The sequence below is a fragment of the Cucumis sativus genome, chromosome 2 (genome assembly GCF_000004075.3).
Source record: "Cucumis sativus cultivar 9930 chromosome 2, Cucumber_9930_V3, whole genome shotgun sequence".
Taxonomy (NCBI): Eukaryota; Viridiplantae; Streptophyta; class Magnoliopsida; order Cucurbitales; family Cucurbitaceae; genus Cucumis; species Cucumis sativus.
Window position 1 is genome coordinate 2,289,742 of NC_026656.2, and position 21,472 is coordinate 2,311,213.

The 21,472-nt window shown below is 30.5% G+C and overlaps 4 protein-coding genes across 6 annotated transcripts; 3 read left to right on the plus strand and 1 right to left on the minus strand.

Moving 5' to 3' along the window:
* The first annotated feature begins 6,763 nt into the window (after nt 1–6,763).
* On the plus strand, nt 6,764–10,158 carry LOC101219552 (probable serine/threonine-protein kinase WNK9). Its single transcript, XM_004139172.3, has 7 exons — nt 6,764–6,847; nt 6,939–6,976; nt 7,101–7,328; nt 7,443–7,663; nt 8,270–8,427; nt 8,507–8,936; nt 9,034–10,158. The coding sequence occupies exons 1-7, from the start codon at nt 6,770–6,772 to the stop codon at nt 10,077–10,079; spliced, it is 2,199 nt and encodes a 732-aa protein (XP_004139220.1). The 5' UTR covers nt 6,764–6,769; the 3' UTR covers nt 10,080–10,158.
* A 5,368-nt stretch (nt 10,159–15,526) lies between these two features.
* On the plus strand, nt 15,527–17,157 carry LOC101219313 (40S ribosomal protein S24-1). Its single transcript, XM_004139171.3, has 5 exons — nt 15,527–15,706; nt 16,028–16,069; nt 16,361–16,531; nt 16,639–16,725; nt 16,812–17,157. The coding sequence occupies exons 1-5, from the start codon at nt 15,635–15,637 to the stop codon at nt 16,851–16,853; spliced, it is 414 nt and encodes a 137-aa protein (XP_004139219.1). The 5' UTR covers nt 15,527–15,634; the 3' UTR covers nt 16,854–17,157.
* A 246-nt stretch (nt 17,158–17,403) lies between these two features.
* On the minus strand, nt 17,404–19,786 carry LOC101218055 (probable transcription factor At3g04930). The gene is made up of 2 exons (XM_011650467.2): nt 19,762–19,786; nt 17,404–18,506 (listed from the first exon to the last, which is right to left on the minus strand). Exons 1-2 carry the CDS (start codon nt 19,784–19,786, stop codon nt 17,404–17,406), a joined length of 1,128 nt encoding a protein of 375 aa, XP_011648769.2.
* Nucleotides 19,407–21,350, plus strand: LOC101219075 (rubredoxin). 3 transcript variants are annotated; one of them, XM_011650469.2, is made up of 2 exons: nt 19,407–20,420; nt 20,763–20,967. In XM_011650469.2, exon 1 carries the CDS (start codon nt 19,789–19,791, stop codon nt 20,392–20,394), a length of 606 nt encoding a protein of 201 aa, XP_011648771.1. In that variant the 5' UTR covers nt 19,407–19,788; the 3' UTR covers nt 20,395–20,420; nt 20,763–20,967. The 3 variants fall into 3 exon arrangements, with proteins under 3 accessions (XP_011648771.1, XP_011648770.1, XP_004139218.2); XM_011650468.2 differs by lacking the exon at nt 20,763–20,967 and adding an exon at nt 21,215–21,350 and having other exon boundaries at nt 19,408–20,420; XM_004139170.3 differs by lacking the exon at nt 20,763–20,967 and adding an exon at nt 21,018–21,322 and having other exon boundaries at nt 19,419–20,420.
* The last annotated feature ends 122 nt before the right edge of the window (nt 21,351–21,472 follow it).

Sequence of the window (21,472 nt, forward strand, 5' to 3'; positions counted from 1 at the left end):
TTAATATTTCATTTAGCTAATTGCAATTTTAAATATCAAATTAAATCAATATAAAATATGAAGTCGAGGGTTAAGATTGATGGCTCAATTACGAGAGACGAGAAATTATAAACTTTTTTCTTTAGACAAATATCAATTTATATCCTAAATTTTGAGGGTTAACTTTTGTAAGTGTATCATTTCGACCAATATTTTGTGAAATTTATGATTTGAGTTAATTAATTAAACTTATAATTTTTCATAATTAACCCAATCAATTTTGTTCTTTCATTCCTATTACAAATTTGACGTCAAGATGTTGAATTATCAAAATATGCATAATCTTCTTCAAATGTTGGTTTTATAAAACGGACGATTAGAGTAGATGTATGGACGATATCTCTCATAAGAAATTAAGACCAAGACTCTTAAATAATCTATCTATAAACGTTTACTAGTATAATTGATACAATTATAAATTTTCGACGAGGTTTTTTCAATTTAAAACGTAATAGAATTGTGTAAAGTAGGTTTTGAGATTTGTAAAGGTTAGTATATAGCTTGAAAGGTTGGGTAGCTATTCCCACCCATGAAATTAATTAGCATAGAATAAAAAAGAGAGATGAGCATAATGTGTGTATGTATATCAAACTTTTGTTGAATTGACTGTGAAAACTAAAAGAATAAGACTAATACACATCCATATAGTCCTTACCTAAATTCTACACAATTTAATGTGATAATTTGGATTGACTTTCTAATTATTTAAAAAATGCTTATAAGTAACAAAAAAAATTAAATTAAATCAATTTAAACGTAAATAATAAAACTGTTGGACATACTTACAAGTTAGTATAACAAAATTTTAGATTCTATCATTAATAGTCATTAATAAATTTCTAATCTCTACTAAATGCATTGACGAAATTTAAATTTTATTTTAAAGATTTATAGTAACAAAGAATGGTTGGAAATAATGTTTGTAATTTTGTCATAATTTATGAGATTTTTAAGTCTCAATAGATTGAAGGTTTACTTTTATTTTCGGTGGTTTGATTCTAAGTCAGAGTAGTAATATGATATTAAATTTAATATTTTCTTTAATATTAAATTTAATCTAATTTGATACGATAACCTTTCGTGATTGTTATTATTATTATTCTTTTATTTAGAAAGGCTAAAACTATAGGTATCAACTTGTCCTTTTTTTTTTCTTTTTCAAAAATATCTTTTCAATGATTGAATTGAAGAATATACTTCAATTTAAAACTTAATAGAGAACAAATCAATTTGATTTTAAAAGACCTTTGATGAGTCCTTAATAGAGAATAATGGGTTTTAATTATTCTAATACACCTTCTAGAACAAATCTATCCACTTAGTTCATAATTCCCCAAAACAAAATTCATATGGAAAAAAAAAACCAATAAATATAATTATAAAATTATTTTATCTTTGAATAATTCACAACATTTTTTTTTTTATATAACTAAGCCATATAAATCGAGTTGGACACGAACAAACGCTTTAAATTTGATGGTTTTTAATTATTATGAAAATTTGAATACTTGACGTTTATAAAACGTTAACATTTACTATGCTTAACGTTTTTATCAACCGTTAAGAACTTCAACTTTCTTGATGCGGGTTTCAATTACGATTTTAAAATCGTAAAAAATAATAATTTTTTATAGTTTAAAAACGTCGAGAGAGTAATTTTATAGTAGTGGATATTAGATTAGTGTTGTGTAAAAGTGTGATATAAGAAAATAGATAAAATTTCATTTCTAAAATGTATAAAGAAAAATGTCTTTTTAAATTAAATAATTTTCTTTTTAGATTTTTTTTATTTTGTTTCACAAGTCGTAAATAATTTGCTGTTTTATTATATTTATGAACAAATTGATTAAAAAAAATATTTATAAAATTTTAATTCAATCAATGTTTATTGTTGATAAAGTTAAATATTTTGCTATATTTTATAAAAGAAATTGCTACATAAACATTATTGTTTTTGTTAATTGATGTTCAAAGCAAAATTTGGATGAAGGGCCCAAATAATTAAAAGAAAACCCCAAATGAAAAGGACAAATAGAGGAAAGGTTTAATAAGTTTGATTGAACAAAAATTGGGTGAGACAATGGTATGAGGGAAAAAGTGGGAATTGTACAAGTAAGGATTACTTGAGTGTACCCTAACCTCCAATCCAAACAAATGCCTCATTCATCTTCTTTCCCATTTTTTGTTGCTTCTTAGGGAACATTATATAAACCCTATTAAATTATTTGTAGGGCCTTTTTTCTTCTTCTTCTTCTTTTATCTTTACATCAATATTCACTATTCTATTGTTGAAAATTAATCCATTTTTTCCGTTCAAAATCTTTGAATACTTGCCTTTTCTGTTTTCATCTTCATTCTTCGATTCTTCTAAATACATATTTAATAGATATTTAGGTTACGTTCAAAATATTGGTACCAAGGAAAATGTCGAGAACTCAATTTTATAGAAATCTCGATAAAGTATTACGCTAGTAACATGTATTTTGTTAAACAAAATATTATACACTCTTGTAAATGAGATTAAATAGTTGTTATTTGTTTTAGTATTGTATTGATTACGTGGATGACAAAACTAAGAACGATGAAAATATCAACAAGTGATAGAAAATTGTATTGGTAGTAATGTAAAAGGAGTATTGCAATAAACATTTTAGGACTTTTATTGTATTTATTATATTAAAATTAGTGAAATTTTGTTGTTTACATTTTCTATTTCCGTAAAATATTTAAATGATTTACCGATAAATTCGATAGATTTTGATATACATTTTATAAATAGTTTCAATATTTTTCTTTTTCTTTTTTTAGAATTTTCCAATAAATAGATTAATTAAACTGTCCAATTAATTTCACATTATTGTTTATTGAATTCTTTTACCAATGTTAGTGCAACTTTATATTCAACAAAGTTGATTAACTAATATTCCTCATGAATTTAAACCTTTCACATTTAATTATACAAATACAATTTCAAATTAAACAGTTGAATTCATTCATGAACAAAGTTGACCAAATAAAATCTTATCAACCACGATCATCACATTAACTATTCATCAGTATTTTTACGTTTTCATTGATTTAATAATAAGTGAATCGATATTATCAATTATATCGTAAAAAAATTACGAATTAAAAATGTAAATATAATATAAATAATAGACATATTTCATTTTTTATAATATTTTTATCCACGTCAACCTTTTAAACCTAATTACAATATTTTGAAAAAAAATAATCCCTATTTTTCATCGATTAAAAATTTTCAACCCGAGTGGTTAGGAAATTTTTGGTAATTGTATAATTTAATGAAGACATCTAAAATAATGAAGGGAATCACAATACAAAACAATTTTTCAAAGAATATAAATATTAAAATGATAACTTCATGATTTATTTCATCATTCCCTCGTGAAAATTTGGGGAAAGTGAAAGGAAATTTATTTTTTGTAATTTGGTGGCCAATAATATAATATTTGTAGGCATGTCTAAAAAGGCTTAAGGATTATTGGTTGAAAACTATACACATTTTATGTCCACTAAAAGAGTTTAAATGATGGCAATAATTAATTGAGATTTTCATCATCATTACTACTCCATAAGTTATCTAAACTTTCAACCAATCTAAAAAACACTTCTTACCCAAAGTAATGAATTCAATTAAATCTGAAGTCATTATTCCTTTTTTTCTAACAAAAAAAAAAAAAGTTCATCTCATGTACAATAGGTTTAGAAAAAATAATATTTTTCTAAAATAAACTAAAATAATTTTAAATACAACCAAATATATGAAAGTGCAATAAACTAATGCCTATGCGATATTTTATCATATTTGTAAATTTTACAATAATTTTTTAATTCAAAACAACCTTCATCAATTTTTTTTATAAAAAGTAAATAAGTTAACCTATTTATTTAGGTTCATATTGATATTTTTGTTAAGGAGGTATATTTTTAAATATAACAAAATGAGCAACAAAATTAGTAGAAAAGAGGTATGTATTAATTTAGGAGAAGAAATTGAAAATATTTCTACATATAAAATAAATGAAGAAAAATTGATTTTATAGCCTCATTTACTCATGAGTAGAATTATTTTATTTTTTAATCAGCTTGAAAATTTTGTTGGTGTAGAAAAATGTAGTAATTATGGAAATTAATTAATTAATTAATTAAAATAGTGTTACTAATTTTCAAAATTATTTTTTCTAAAAGGGGATTATAAATGCAAATTTTCAATACATTTTTTTATATAGAAAATGTCTATAATATTCTTCATATTGCAAAAGTATTGTCAAGAAAATAGAGACAATATGTCAAAGCTCTTTAAAAAAAAAATTCAAATTGATTTGCTCAAATTTTCTTAGCTATATTTCAAGATGGATGACTTCCTAAGTCAATTTTCATCTATTTGAAAATGAGAGTGTTTCGTTTCCATCCGACGATAGAAAATATAGAATATCAATTTTAATAATTATGTAGAAAATTAGATCATAAAATCTATTGATATAGAAAGAAACTTACCAAAATCAATGTGTTCGTATTCTATTCACATCAATATATAGTTCTTATTTAATGATTCTATTAGAAAGAAAAAAAAAAACATTGCTTTTAATCTTATAATTAGTTTAATGTACTTGTTTTCAATTTAAAACTTAACTTTTATTAAACTAAACTTTAATGTTTAATAGATTGTGTAACTGATCTCTCAAATTTATAACGAAATGCAATCAATAAAAATACTTAAAATCAAGTAAAGATAAGAAACAAAACCAACCATGGAACTTTTTCAAAAACAAAATTTTAAAAAATAATCATATAACAAATTTCCTAAAAAAAATACTCGAGCCTTATTTTCAAAAACAAAATTTAAAAGAAAAAAAAAAAAAAAAAGAAGCCAAAACTCAACGTTTGATTTTTTTTTATAACAAAAATGTGACGAGGAAAAATTGAATTTTTGACTTAAAGGTCAGAGCCAATAGGAGAAGTTCTATACTGAAATGGCATGAACTCAAATCATCAATACTTCAAAAAATAGTTCGGTTTTGGTCCTCAAAATTGTATCCACTTTCTAATTTAGTGTTTTTAACTATTAGAGGGAGTTTGTAGCATCAAATCAGTTATTAATGGTACGTGATTATTATAATCCACAAATTATAATAGTTTTGTGTTTAAGATGCAAACTATTTTAGTCTAGATTATAATAGTTTGTATTTTAAGTGCATACTATAACGTGACAAAAAGAGAAAAAGAAGAGTATGAAATAGTAACATTTGTAATTCATAGTAAAAAAAACATTAAATATTATCGTTTAGGTTACTTAAATAACTCATTTTTCTTGTTTAATCTTTGAATTAATGAATACATTAAATCACCTAAGAAATGAAAAACTTATTATCGATCAATTTCAATATTAACGGACAGTCATAAAGTACATATATTTAACATTTGTATTACTAATGTCGAGGTTGAAAATTAAATCAACCCGTTTTAATCTAGAGGGGAAAAAAGGTTGGCCATTTTTTCAAGGGATCTTTTCACATTAGGACCCACAAGTGATTTGTTTCTGCAAAGAGAAGACCATTGTGACAAAGAAAATAAGGATTTGTCTCTCTTTTTTTCTTGTTTATATTTCTTGGAATTCTCATTGGCAATCTTTATTTTACAATTCTATGTCTTTGAAAAAGTCATCACATTGAAAAAAGAAAAAAAGTATGAAAAATGCCAATAATAAAATAAAATTTTCTTTTAGGGGATGTTTTGGCATAATCTTTATAATCTTTCCTTGTTGGAGACTGCTATCAAATAATATGTATAAAACAAAATTGAAACTTTCTTCTTACAAAAAGATAGTTGGAATTGAATGTGGTTATGGTGGGAATCTTTTTCTTTTTTTTTTTTTTTAAAAAGGAAAACAATAAGTGTTTTTATTTATCAAACTTAAATAGATAAGAAGTTTTATAAAAATTGATATTAGAGATTTAAGCCATGTATTGGTTATTATATTTAAGATTGAGATTATTTTAGTTTGGGTAACAATATGGTGTTTAAGATACAAACTAGTTAGTTTATAATAACTAGCAGGGGACCTAAAACTAATTAGATTATAGTAACTTTCTCTACGTGGGATAAATTAGGAATCCATGTGCTCGAAACTTTAGTGATAATGACAATTTATTCGTTAAACTTTAGTTTATAATAATTTAGTTTGTAAATTTGAAACCATTTATTCCAAATTCTAACCCCTCACTCTCAATTTTGCCTGCCATGAAAAATGCTTTAAATTGTAGTTTATTAATTCATTTAGTTTATTTTTTTATTTTTCTATATGTTTTTCTTAATTTATTTTCTCTTTCTCTCTCTCTATAATTGTCACATTCTGGGAAGTGGTGGTTGGCTGGCTCTTTCTTCCTACTTTCAAAGGGTACCACTGTTCTTGCCTGTGGATTAACGTGCTTTCTCTCTCTCTCTCTCTCGATTGAACAATTATTATAATAATTCGTTTTTATTTCTATTTCCCCTTTGCTTTCTATCTTCATCTTCTTCACTCAGTCACTCTAAAAGGGTTATGGAAAAAATAAATATATTGTTTCATTTTATAAAATCACCCTTTTCTCTCCTTCCCTTCCTTGTGTAGTGTGTTTTTTAGGAACTTAACAACAACCCTTTTCAAGTTCAATCATATTAAAGAAGAATCAAAGGCTTTTGGGGTTGAAATTTTTGAGAAAAGAAAATGGATGGTGTCGTCTCAGATCTTGAGCTTGATTGCTCTGAATTTGTTGAAGTTGATCCCACTGGCAGATATGGCAGAGTAATTTGCCTTCTCTCTTGTTTTCATTTTCTGAGCTTGTCTCTTCTTTTGTTTCCCTTTTTCTGATGTTGGGTTTTGTTGTTTTTTGCAGTACAATGAAATTTTGGGAAAAGGGGCTTCAAAAACAGTGTAGGGATTTGATTCTTTTTGCATCTTATGGACTTCCCATTTTGCCATTTTGCTTGAAATTTGCATCTCTTTCTGAAGCATTTTAATGGGTTTTTTTTTGTTTGTTTGTTTTGGGTTGTTGTAGTTACAGAGCATTTGATGAATATGAAGGAATTGAGGTGGCTTGGAATCAAGTGAAACTTTATGATTTCTTGCAAAGTCCTGAAGATCTGGAAAGACTTTACTGTGAGATTCATCTTTTGAAGACATTGAAGCATAGAAATATTATGAAATTCTATACTTCTTGGGTTGATATTGCCAATAGAAACATCAATTTCGTTACTGAAATGTTCACTTCCGGCACTCTTAGACAGTAAGTGTTCTATAAAACATTGATGGTTTTTTGTAACTTCTTGGCTATCTTAGTGGTTCTCTGGTCAGGTTGTGTTGGGTTTTTGATTAATTTTGGTGGTTTCTTGTTTCATAGGTATAGGCTGAAACATAAGAGAGTTAATATTAGAGCAGTGAAGCATTGGTGCAGGCAGATTTTGAGAGGGCTTCATTATTTGCATAGCCATGAGCCTCCTGTAATCCATAGAGATCTCAAGTGTGACAATATCTTTGTTAACGGGAATCAAGGGGAAGTTAAGATTGGTGATCTTGGACTTGCAGCAATCCTCAGGAAATCTCATGCTGATCATTGTGTGGGTATGATTTCTGATCTTTAGCTCCATATTCTTTAGAAAGCTCTATTTGCTCCGGGGCTTGTTCGGCGTACAATTTGGATTTGTGTAACTTAAGATTGTGAAGCCAAACCATTTCTTCCATCCTCTCTTGAAACTCTATTCATTTCAGGGGTTGTCTGGCTTACAGGTTGGATTTGTATAGCCTGAGTGTGTGAAGCCAAGTTATGTGGGATTGCTTATCTCAAACTACAGGTTTGCGAATCCCACGAACTACTTAAATTCGTGCTTCGAAACCACCTCTCGGCCTATACGGTTGGTTTCTTCTACATCAGTAATGGAAAAGAAGAAATGAATTCATGAAAGGGGATGAAAAGTAAACATTGGTTGCATAAACTCAACTTTGTTTCTTTAATCTATACCTTAACATAATTCAAAGACTTTACAAATCTAGATTCTACAAATTCTAGCTTATTACAACCGCGAGCCTAATATCCCTTGCTCATGCTATTGGTGATTTTATTATTGTTTTTTTTTTTGGATGGCAATTGATATTTCTGATCTGAGATGTTTCTTTTGGAAAGAGCGAAAGTTGTAAGAGTTTTTCGTAATCAGTGTTATAAATTCACAGGGACCCCTGAGTTTATGGCTCCAGAAGTGTATGCAGAGGCGTACAACGAATTAGTCGATATATACTCATTTGGAATGTGCATTCTGGAGATGATAACTTTCGAATATCCATACAGCGAATGCACACATCCCGCTCAAATCTATAAGAAAGTCATATCTGTAAGAAGATTTCCCTCACTATTTGTATGTTTTGTATATGTGTTCGTATGCTCAAGATTGATGTGTTATAGATTTCTAGGGGAAAAAACCAGATGCCTTGTACAAAGTGAAGGATCCTGAAGTGCGGCAGTTCATCGATAAGTGTTTGGCTACAGTTTCATATCGGCTCTCGGCAGCAGAGCTTTTGAATGACCCTTTTCTTCGAACTGACAATGGCGAATATGATCTAAGACCTGTCGATTATGGAAGAGGATTGGACGATGTTTGCCCTCTTATAAGACAGCCTTATCTAGAACTTCATAGAAGTGACAGCTCCTTTTGTACTGGATATCCATATGATTACAGCTTTGAAGCTTCAAGTGAATCTGGTTATCATCCAATTGATAATGGAATTGAACTTTTTGAGTATTGTGAAGGTGAACATTCTGAGGATGTTGATATTAGCATTAAAGGGAAGATGAGTGAAGATGGTGGCATCTTCTTAAGACTTAGAATTGCAGATAAAGAAGGTTGAAATGTCTTCACTTTTTTCTTGATTACATATCACACAATGTATTATCATCTGGCTGCTATCGAATATCAAATTTAAACCAGTTTGTTTTGCAGGGCGTATCAGGAACATTTATTTTCCATTTGATGTCGAGACAGATACAGCATTGAGTGTTGCGACAGAAATGGTTGCGGAGCTAGATATGACAGATCAAGACGTGACAAGAATTGCTGATATGATCGATGGAGAAATTGCTTCCTTGGTGCCTGAATGGAGGCCAGGTCCGGGAATTGAGGAAACGCCCCGCTTTGCAAACCAAAGCTATTGTCATAATTGTGCTCCTTCTACTTACAACAGTGCTTCAAATGGTCTTATGTTGAGAAATCATGATGGAAAGAACTCAGAGGTAGCTCAATGTTGTGGACATCGATATGCTTCTATGCATGGTCGTTTTGAGGAGATAATGTATCATGCTGACGAGCCAGAGCATCATACAGCAGAGGATGCACCAAATGTGTCGAGCCATCCTGATGGGCTGAGTTATCCTGAAATATGGGGACATCATGAAAGCCGTGAACTTAGTTCAATGAGCTCACGACAAAGCCATTCAGATGAAGATTACGAGAAAACAGACCGACCAATTACAGACACAGACACAAAAGAAATTATCATGGAAAGTAAAACTGCTCCTAATACGAGACGTACGCTTAGGAGCCTGATGAATTCTCTTTCTTTCTCAGAAACCCCTTCTCCTCCCGATATTAATGAGATTGATGTCCAACAAGAAATGAGATGGATTAAGGCCAAGTACCAATTAGAATTAAGCAAGCTCAGAGATCAACAGTTAAATCTTTCTTCAAAATCTTCAAGTTCTGAAGACAGACAACAAAAAATGGAAAATGCAACTCCTAGAGGCAACCACAACCAAATCCTTGACAGTTCTGGTCGAGACATGAACCGAAGTAGTACTGATAGCCATGTTTATATCAATAATAGCTGTTACAGTACAGACATGCCCAAGCAAAGGTCTCGAAATCGCAAGGCTGTGGAGTCCTCTATTGTGGATAAAGTTGTCACTGCTAAAAATGCCTGCAATGGTTCGTTGCTTCCAAGCTCCCTCCATAGAACAATCTCTCTCCCAGTTGATGCTGTTCATATATAGCAATGTAAGATCACTCCTTGTATTCTTTTATGTATTCTATACACTTGAATCAAATCAAATAAATATATCACATTTACCAGCTCTTGACTCACCCTTCCCCAAACACACACACAAAAGAAAAGCCTTAGAACACCGAGTATCGTGCCTATAATGCTTGCATTGGTTATCTAACATTCTGAGCGACTAAGCAAGTTATCTCGTTGACACTTCTAATATAAATTTTTGTAATAAACTACCATCTCCCTTCGCTCTGTTTGTAGATGTAACTAACACATTGGTAGTGAACCTTGTATATCCTCGTGTTGATTATCTAATGGTTATGTTTTTTAATTTACAATGAACCAATGAGTTTGATTAGTTTAAAAGTTATCAAGCTCCACCATTTTCTTTCAGATTTTAACCTCATAGAAAAAGTTTCTAAAAAGCTGGTAAGGATTGATTGTTTTGGTCCCACTGAATCAAAGATGAAACTGTTGTTTCATTTTTGGGTTTTTTAGTTGTCTATCATTTAAAGATTAAAAAAAAGTTTATTTTGCTGAATAGGCTGTGAAGGGCCAAGTTCTCAAAAAGACCTTTGCTTTTCCTATTCTTCCTTTTATGTGGTCATGCACACACACTTTTCTTCTCACAATAATGTTTATCCACATCACCTAGAAAGATCATTCCACCTTTTCTTATGGTCCACACATTAACCTCATTTACACTGGTGGCATTGCCTCTGGTCCACATTGTGATATGAATCATAATTCACATACTTGTATATAATATAATATTTTATATCATAAACCCATATTGACAATCATAGTCACATCATCACCAATATAGGATATTACCTTAATGAATAAACAAGACCTATTTTACTTACATCAAAGGTTTATGAATCAAACTATTGTTTTAGGACGTTAGTCGTGTTCAACATAGGGCTTTCATGGATTTTTCATATCCTCCCTATCAGTAAGCAAGAAGAGAAGTGTTCAACATAGGGTTTTCATGGATTTTTCATATCCTCCCTATCAGTAAGCAAGAAGAGAAGAAACGTGACATAGATACTGATTTTGCTTTTAAATTAGCAAATACCACCATTACAAAATAATAATAATAATAATAATAATAATAATAATACTAATACCATTAGTCCTACCAAGATTATTAATTTGATACAGAAATGGTATCATTCAATTTGCTAAAAAGGAAAAGGCACCATTGAATTTTCAAATTATGATAATGGTTTCAAAAAGAATATTGTTAATTATGATAACTTCGATTATGTCATTGATTGTACGGTATTTCGGTACCCTTGTTTGCACGTAAGGGTTATGTTATATATATTATTGTCACACTAGAAATAATATTAAAACAAAACAAATATAATGAAGTAGATCATGGATGTACTTTAACCTAATGCAAATCAAATATATTATTAAATACAATGATTATTATTGTACAATAAGTACCATATGGAATAACTTTAAAAAGGAAACCATTGAGAAGGTTCAATACCTAAATAAACTATTGATCAAAGATTAATTAAACATAATAATAATCAACAACTTTGGACCAAATCTTAATAAAATAACTTCAACTTTTCAAGCAAATAATTAAAATTTAAAATTTGAAAAAGAAAGCCTTTTATAATTATAAAGTAATTAAGAAATTTGACTCGATAAGTAATACTAATATATATATAAATATATATGCACGCACGTCTCTATGTGACAAAGAAAGATAGGGAATTTAATATTTAAAATGTATACATCTTAGTCTTACCTTTAATTTAGGTTATTGACCATCTTATGTAGAAATGGAAATTATTTCTTTTTCTTTTCTTTTTATTACACGTTAAACGAAAAGTAGTCGTGTTTGTAGGAAAGTTTTATTTTTCTTTAATTGTTTACGAAAAAAATTATTATTCTAAGTACGTTCTTGTACGTAAGAGTTTAGTTCGTTCATATTCGTTTTAGGTTTGGCCTAAAAGTATAGTTGTGAAAATAATCGTTTTATAAGTGACTAAGTAATACTTGAATTTTACTATCATTAAAGTGATGAAAATTCGAAAGAAAAGTGGATTAAGTGGTGGAGCTTAACATTCGATTTACACGACATTCAAATCATAAATTAAATTAGTAAGGGAATATTATATAAGTTTTTTTTTTTTTTTGAAAGGAAGATAGTTCAAATTTTCTAACTTGAATTTTTCATTAAATTGATTTAATACGAGAGACAAAACAATAGTCACTAGAAGTTAATCTATAAGTACGTGTTCTTATATATCTCATTATGAAGAATTTTTTAATTTAGGACAATATAAAGAAAAGGTTATTTAGGGTAAATTTTGTTGACAATATTGTGTCAAAATAGTATTTTTCTTCTTTGCTTTTTCTTCTCTTGCTTTTTTTGTTTCAATTCTTAAGAGATACAAATGGAATTTGTACTTTGATGGTGATGTTAGGTATATCTTGATATTGTGAAAGTTGTAATTTTGAGAAGTGGGATTGCCTTTAGGTTTCTTTCTACTTTATACTTTTCAAATGATAATAATATACTCTTTATATTCTTTTTCTTTAAAAAAAAAAATCATAATCCTTACACCACTTCGATCTTCAACCATCCAGATAAAACTTTCTAATTTTTTTATTATGAATCGATGGAAACATTAATTATAATCGAAATAAACAACTTTAAAATATAACAACCAAATGAACCAAAATTAAAAAGTATAGAGACTAAAATGAACATTTTAAGAGTATAGAAACCAATAAGAATTAAGATCTAATGTTTAAGGTACAACCACAAAAAAAAAGTATTTCGAATTTGAAGGAATTACTCAACTTCTTCACTTCACATGTGTTAAACACAATGTAAACAAAGTGTATTGAATTAAAAAGAAGAAAAATATACATTTCATTTTATTTTCTCTTTATTTTACCATTTTAAAATGCAAATAATTTGAATCCGACTAATATACCTATTTTTTTTTTCTTTCAATTTGTTTGGACTTCTTTAAATATATATTGTTTTAGTCTTTGAAATTATAATATTTTATTTTTATTTCTAGAGTTCTTAAACATTTTAAATCTTTGAATTAATTAAATTATTCAATAAGAATCTAAATATACAAAATTCTCAAGATGTAGTTAAATAATTTATTTTTAGAAAAATAAATAAATGATAAAAGTAAAATCCACTAATAGTAATGTATAAAAGATGTTATGTTTTCAAATCTATTTTGATGGATCTCTTCAACAATCTTTATTTTAGGCTCCAAATCTACAACTAAAGATGGAAATTTAAAAATATGAACAAAAACATTTTGACCTAATTGTGATGCATATAGTCCAACCCCAAAAGATCACATAGATTTGTAAGAAAATCTTTTTGAGCCTAACTCCACTATGCACCGATACTTTTCTTAATGCATGTTCTTTTTAAGTGAACTAACTAATGTTAGTTCGACTTGATATTTGGTGAGATTTACGATAGATAAAGATAATATATGCACGAATTAAATTTATTGTTTCAATTTTGTAGTCTCATTCTGAAGAGATATAAAAATGAATGATGATTTATTTCAATGGAACTGGTAGAGATGTTCAACGGGATGGAGATTCCTTAATTAGGTGGAGAATGAGGAAAAAAAATTTCCTTGAGCTAAACGGAGACTGGGACAGGAAATATAATCTATGACCTTGTCCTCGCTCTGATTATAGTTTATTTATTTAGTATAGTTATGTTAATATTACTATATAAATAATAATTTTCAATTTCAAGTTTGATTATATGTGTGAATAATTTAGTTTATGTCTATTTCTTTCTACTAAAAAGTTTGATTAGTTTTTTAAGTTAAAATTTGACTAGTTTATCTTTAAATTCAAATTGTCATATAAAACTAACGGTAATAAACAATTTAGTGATAGATTTAATTGTTTAATTATAATTTTTCTATGTTAATGATTTAGGTCTTTTTTCAAAAAAAATAACGAAAAAAATCCTGTGTGGAATCTTGACTTTGATCCCCAAGGTAGGAAAATTTCATAGATACGAGAAATGAAATGGGGATCGAAGATGGAGACAGAGACAAAGACGAAGAATGGCATCCCGACCCCACCCCACCCAACTCCGTCCTGTGGACATCTTTGGTGACAGAATCATCCCACCCAAATCAATCTATGGGCAAATTTCAACCCAAAACAAGAATTTGAAAGACTTTGTTTTGTAATGTGTTTCGAGTTCAACTCACATGGTTGTATAGTATACAACATCACACACTCCAAAGAAGCAAAAGAATAAAAAATAAACATATTTTAGAACCCCACAACACTTTTTAATTGGAAACAAACAAATACCTTCACGTGTTTTTGTTTGATCTCAGATTGTACAAAAGAGTGATTAACAATAGCAACTTAATTAACATATGTATATATCAAAATCTAAAATGTTCGTAGTTGAAATTACATACGATATATATAATTTTACCTCGCAGTTGTCAATAATTAATTTTTATGTAAATTTGTCTTTTATATGATTTTAAAATTCAAAAGTTGCATGTAACATCAACTTATTCTTCTTCTCTTATTCTATTATTTTGATGAAACCTCATTGAACTTAACAATATTTAATGAGCTCATGGTTATGTAATTTTCTTTTCAAGAAATAAAAAAACTTGTACAATATAAAACTATATATTACCAAATAAAGATTTAGGAGTGCTTTAACAATTCATTTAATTATTAATTTTTACACAAAACACAATGGACGGACGTTTATGAATTCTTAATTATGGATACTTATATAAGACTCTTTTTCTACGTCAATTTGCACACAATTTGGATAGGCTTCCAAATAAGGAAGAATATCTCAATTTCATTGGATTTTTCATTTTCTTTCTGTTCTTTTTTCTTTCTTTGGTTTTTTATGCTTTTATGGATGTGTTTATTTTAAAATTATACTCAACGCTTTTATGGATGTGGGATATGCTGATCAAATTGAGAAGTTGTGGCTTTGATTCAAGAAATCCATAAAGATCGGTAAAAATGAAAGCATATTCGAATACCAATACAAACAACGATAGAAAAAAAAATCTAAATATGTACGTATGTAAGAAAAAAAAAACTTTGATGTCATCTTCTCTTAATTTGTACCTTTTTTTCATTCATCAACTCCCTTTTCTAAAAATTTATGTAAATTAGTATGGTTAATTTATTTTAACTTATGCAATCAAATATAAATATTGTTAAAAACTAGTTATTTGTAAATTTGTCTGATTATAATTACCATTTTTCTAACGGGTTAGCGAGACCAAAAGAATTATTGAATAAAAGGGTTTCTTTTTGGGCTATAGTCCAATTTCTAAAAGAATTTGATCAACTGGAGCCCAAAGTAAAATCCATTATGGGCCCAAATAGAGCAATGAAAAAAAGCCCAACAGCTGACCTACCGATTAACCTTATTATTAGGGTTTTGTTCTCTCTTTTAACATCCCAATATCAGGACTCTCCTGCCGCTCTTCTCTTCGCCGTCGCCTCCTTCGAGCTTCAAGCCTCCCATCCTCTTCAGCCATGGCGGACAAAGCAGTCACCATTCGGACCAGGAAGTTCATGACCAACAGGCTTCTCTCCAGGAAGCAATTCGTGAGTCCTTTGTCTTTGCTTTCCGCATTACTTTATGTTTATTGATTCTGCGAGGTTTGATTTTTCTCTTGGCGTCTCTTTTTTTCTTTTTTCCATGTAAGTTCCTTGTTCGGTTTTGATTTTGGACTTAGTTTCTGGATTAGGGTGTAGTGCTAGTTGCATTTTATTTGGTGCTGAAAATGGTTCGGTTTTGTATTTCATTTTGAGTTTAGGGTTTTAGTGTTGCTTATCTAATTGAAATGAAAATCACTTTCGGGTTAGCGGTATATGGTCCTTGATTGGCTATTTGTTTATAATCTTTCTGTTTCGTGATTTATGCAGGTCATTGATGTTCTTCACCCCGGCAGACCCAACGTCTCAAAGGTAATCTATTTTTCGTGTTATTTTTTTCCCCATGAAGTTATCGAGTGTTTATTGCATTTACAAAATCTGTATGAATAATTAACTTTTCAATCTATAGTATTTTTTCTCACTGGATCCTTAGTGTTTCGTGTTGTATTTTAATCCCATTTTCATTGAAATTGGAAAATCTATCTTTTCTGGCACTTGTATGGAATAAAAGGGCATTCATTTGGCACCCATGTTGCTGATATTTTGCTATGCTTTGGCTTATGGTGATCATTATGTTGTATGTTTCTATTTCTTGGTCTTAAGGCTGAGCTGAAAGAGAAGCTGGGCAGAATCTATGATGTGAAGGATCCAAATGCCATCTTTGTTTTCAAATTCAGAACTCACTTCGGTGGTGGAAAATCCACTGGGTTCGGTTTGATCTATGATTCCGTCGAGAATGCAAAGAAGTACGAGCCAAAATACAGGCTAATCAGGGTAATGTTACAATGTCCTTTTAAGCAAAACTTCAATTATTGTGCTCTTAAGATTTGTTTCATAGAATGACATTACTCAAGCATGCTTCTTATACTTCATTATCATAGAATGGCCTCGACACCAAGGTAGAAAAATCAAGAAAGCAAATGAAGGAAAGGAAGAACAGGGCAAAGAAAATCCGAGGTGTTAAGAAGGTAAGTGAACAAATTCTTATAGCTAATCGATGAATGATTCTGAAATGATAGTTGCCTTTGATTTACATTTTTATATCTTCCTACAGACCAAGGCTTCAGACGCAGCAAAAGGAGGAAAGAAGAAATAAATTTGCTGGAATTTTGTGCTTATGGTGGGCAAAGATAATCTGCAGAATTGTGTTTTTTCGTTTAGTAGAGTCCCTTTTAGCTATCTTCTTACTCTTCAATTAAATTATGTTAATCAGTGATTTGGTTGTTGGTGATTAGTGATATGAAAACTTTAGTTCTTTTGCAAGAGGACAGAATTTTTGACATTACATTTCCTTGTTTCTCTTTTTAATGTTTTGGTTGACACTTTAACCCATTGAGGCTATCATTGGTAGATTATGAAAATTGATTGATGGGATAATTCCAAAGCTTTATCAAATCTTCTACTTTGAGTTGTTTGAATCATAGAACTATAGTGTATTAACATTAGACTTCTTTTTTAATTATAGATTGTTCAAAGTAAGAAATGCAATATTAATGTTTGGGATAATAATAATAATGGAAATATTTTAGTATAATGTTTCGGTTTACTCTCTCTCTTTGGACGGTTCGATTTCAATCCTGAAGGAACGAAGTGTTCTGACTTCACAATTAAAATTAAAGACTCTAATTTAGATGTTTGAGTATTTGTTAATTATCGTTTCGAAGCTTATTATGTTTACTTTCTTCTTCCTTTGATCTCAACTCCTTCAATGAAATCTTAATTTCTTCTTGAACCAATTCCAATCGCTTCAAGTAAACCTCCATTTCTATAGCTTGTTGCTTCCGCCATCGCTCCTCAACCCCCTCTCCGCCACTCGAACCTGGAATCCTTCTTGCGAGACCAACCGGCGGCCATCCGTTACTTATCAACTCCTTGAAAAACGGCGTCAAGCAGCCCTTCGCCACTTCCTCAACCAATCCTGAAAATTTTCCGATATCGTCGAGTACACTACTTGGCCTCATTGGAATCTCATTTGAATTGCTCGCTTCGCCTGATAGAAACGCCGTGCGACGCCGTTTTGTTAATTGAATGTCGTCTCGCTCTTCGTATTCGTCTCCGAGGTTCTCTGTTTTCACTTTGGTTTCAGTGAAATTAGGATTAATATCCGCAAGAACTTCGTCTAGGATGCTATCCTTTGCCGATGTTTGCTTTCTCCCCGAATTTCTGCCCCAAATTTTTCGTGAAATGTCGAAAGTTAATTGTTCGTGTTGGCTTTTGAAAGCCGGTTTCTTGCCGCAATTGATCTTGCGCAGAGTGTTCTGGTACTTCCTTTTCAATCTCCGAAGCTTATCGATTAATTGATTTTTGTCGCAACATAGCTGAATTTTCGGTTTGATTTTACGATAGAACGCAACGGCGTCTTGTTGCTGAAGGCGGTGACTGGAGATTCGATTCTTCAATGCGTATTCAAGAAAACCGCGCAAGAGCTTGATTTCATCTTCATTCGTCCAGATTGTGGTTCTCCGTCGTGCCGGAATGGCAACGGTTACGATATTGTTAGTAGTAGCATTGGCAGGGATAGCAATGGCGGTCGGAATGTGATCTTCGATTGGACAGAAACTATTGGTTTTAGATTGATGCAAATCTGCAGCATCTGTCTCATCTGAAACGGCAGCGTTTTGTTCATTGTTTTGTGCATCTTCTTGGTAAGAATCACCCTGGTATTCATCGTCGTCATCATTATTAAGATGTGTTTCATGTTCATCAGAATCAGTGAGTTGAGTATTTTGATCTTCATCTTCTTCTTCCTCTTCCTCCATGGAGGAAGAGGAAGAAGAAGAAAAAATCCAACCAGAAAGTGGCCATGTCATAATTAATTCAAACTTTGTGTTTGATCTGATTTCTTTTGAGTAAACTTGTTTTTGTTTGTTTGTTTACAAATTTGCAGAAGAAGAAGAATCTTGACCTAGTCTTTCGCTTGGCTTAAGAGGTAATGATTTTCTCCCTTCCTCTTTTTGCTTATATTGTCAAATGAGTTCGGAAATTTTGGGAGAGAATTTAAGGATATGAACAATCCCTATATTTACTCGTTACAAATGGTTAGGTATCTTACAAGTGTTTGATTATTGTTTTGTGTTTTGTTTGAAAATGGACCGATAAATTTTATAGAAAATTTAACTACTAAAAAACTCACTCATTCAATAAGTTGGAGAGTTGTTATTGATGAATGTTGGTTGATGAGGTGGTGAAATTTTGAGCTTCCGGAGGATTGCCCTAGAAAATATTATAACTATAGTAATAATTATTGTTATAACTAAGCGTCAAACATAAATATAGAATTTAGACAAAATAACTCTGCACCTCAAACACAAATATTATTAACTTTAAATATCCTATTTCAACTTTCAAACATACATTTTAATTGATACTTTGGTACTTTTAATATTATTAAGTATGTTGTGTTTTTATTTAGTAGTTATAGCCTACCAATATGTAATATAATATTTAGTATATATTATCAAAAAAATCTAAGTAAGTTTGATCTATATTGATATAAAAAAGGTGTTAGTAACTGATTTGTGATTCAAAATTTTCTATCTGAATTGTACTAAAAGAAATTTATGTTTCTAATATACTTTTGTAATCTTATATTCAATTAGAAAGGAAAACTGAACAAACAAGATTAGAATGGCGATTGGTATCTTAGACATTAAACAATGCTGGAATTCACATGAGATTACATGGAATCTTAGACTTCTTTTATCAACATTCTTTTGCAACCATAAAGAAAAATCTTGACCAACTACCATTCATATTGATTCATAATTTTGGGCTTTTCAAGTAGATGAGTAAAAGTAAAGCCCAAAAAGAAACCCCAATTGAACACACTCCAATCTTCTTCCTTCCCCACCACCACACCTTATCCTCCACCTCCTCTTTCTCTTACACAGAAGCAAAAACCAGCATATACCCTTCCCCCATTCCATGGATCCTTCTGATTCTTCTTCTTCTACTTCTTCCTTTTGAATTTCCCTTCTTTTTTAAACACACACAAAAATCAGAACCTTCAAACACAAATCCCACCTCCATCAATGGCTGTTTATTCCTCAGCTAGACCCACCACTCTCTCCTTCCATCTCTCCCAACCTTCCCTTCCAATTCCCAGATTCAACTTCAAACCCCCCATCCCCGCCACCGCCGCCATTCCGCCGTTGCTGAGATCATCTGCGGCGAGACCCATCTCCATTTTCACCCTCAACTCCATCGACGTCTCTAAGGAAGACAAACCCACCTCTGATGACCCAAATACGCCGGTGCCACTGCCGGTTGTGGCGGTTGAAGAGGAGGAGGAGAAGTTTGATAAGCGACGGCTGGAGGAGAAATTTGCAGTGTTGAATACAGGAATATATGAGTGCAGGTCATGTGGACATAAGTTCGATGAGGCGGTCGGGGATCCGACGTATCCAATAGCGCCGGGACTGCCGTTCGAGCAGCTGCCGGAGGACTGGCGGTGTCCGACGTGTGGGGCGGCAAAGAGCTTCTTTGAGAGTAAGAGTGTGGAGATTGCTGGGTTTGCTCAGAATCAGCAGTATGGACTTGGAGGGAACACTTTGACTTCTGGGCAGAAGGCTGTGCTTATATATGGAAGCTTGTTCTTCTTCTTTGCTCTTTTCCTCTCCGGCTATTTCTTACAATGATGGATGAGATTGGATTCATCAATCAGGTAACAAACTCTGTTTTTTTAATGAAAGGTGTGTATATATATTTAAATTTTCAGTCAAATTGGAAAATAATAATAATAACAATAACAACTATATTTAAGCTCTACAGTCGGTGTGTATAAGTTTAATATTCAAAAACCAAACAACTAACCAAATAGTATTAGCTTTCTGTCTTTTAAAAAAAATGGTTAGAGTTGTGATTCTGACTTATTTAGTTCTTTTCTTTCATTTTTTGAATTATAACTAGTTGAATTCACATCTTTAATTATAACTAGTTTAATTATGTTTAGATTTATACTTATTAGTTATGAATTATATTTTTCTTTAATCTATCGTCGTTGTAGCTAGAAAAATCACTTGACGGAAGTTAAAGGTGGAACTAGAATTCAAGCCAATAGGTAACATAATGAGCACATTGTCATTGCTATGCTAAGTACATGAAATTAGACCAAGGATTAGTACGATTCAAAGGCTAATATTTGTAATGAAACGTGAAAGTGAAACTGACACATTCCATTATGAAATTTTTAAATTTTGTTTTCCTTTTCATTTTGTTGTATACTTTACATACTCTAATGCATAAAATTGTGGAATTTCAGGTGGATTGAGTAAAATTTATAAGGGAGTTTGTGTATCATGTTTGGTGAACTCCAAATTCTTACTGAATTCTTTGTGTTGACAAAACAAAAGGCAAATCATACTGTTGAATTATATATAAACTTCACTCTTAATCTTCTTCATCTTGGTGAAGTCAATGGATTCGACAATGTAATAAAGTCATTTTCCATATGGTCAGGTAAAGAGATAAACACAGCTTTTGGATTCATGGCGAACCACCAAAATTTTGGGGTAAAAACTTACGATTATATTGAGAGTGACACCCACACTTCCATCTTTTATTATACACCAAATGACATGTTTGCGATGTTTAAGAACTTTCCTCCTTAATAATGATATATCCACCATAACATGAATATAGTTTAAAATGCATGATTTGCTACCTTTAGCAATTTTGCATTCTTCCCTCATGCAATGAAAACGACAGTACCAATTG

Coding starts and splice junctions, on each gene's coding strand:
- LOC101218055 (XM_011650467.2), bottom strand. CDS start 19,786: ATGGAGGTGGGATTTGTGTTTGAAG. Junction 18,507..19,761: donor GGTGGGATTTGTGTTTGAAG/GTTCTGATTTTT, acceptor CCATGGAGGAAG/AGGAAGAAGAAGATGAAGAT.
- LOC101219075 (XM_011650469.2), top strand. CDS start 19,789: ATGGCTGTTTATTCCTCAGCTAGACCCACCACTCTCTCCTTCCATCTC.
- LOC101219552 (XM_004139172.3), top strand. CDS start 6,770: ATGGATGGTGTCGTCTCAGATCTTGAGCTTGATTGCTCTGAATTTGTT. Junction 7,329..7,442: donor ACTTCCGGCACTCTTAGACA/GTAAGTGTTCTA, acceptor CTTGTTTCATAG/GTATAGGCTGAAACATAAGA. Junction 8,937..9,033: donor TAGAATTGCAGATAAAGAAG/GTTGAAATGTCT, acceptor TTTGTTTTGCAG/GGCGTATCAGGAACATTTAT.
- LOC101219313 (XM_004139171.3), top strand. CDS start 15,635: ATGGCGGACAAAGCAGTCACCATTCGGACCAGGAAGTTCATGACCAAC. Junction 16,070..16,360: donor GCAGACCCAACGTCTCAAAG/GTAATCTATTTT, acceptor CTTGGTCTTAAG/GCTGAGCTGAAAGAGAAGCT. Junction 16,532..16,638: donor CAAAATACAGGCTAATCAGG/GTAATGTTACAA, acceptor TCATTATCATAG/AATGGCCTCGACACCAAGGT.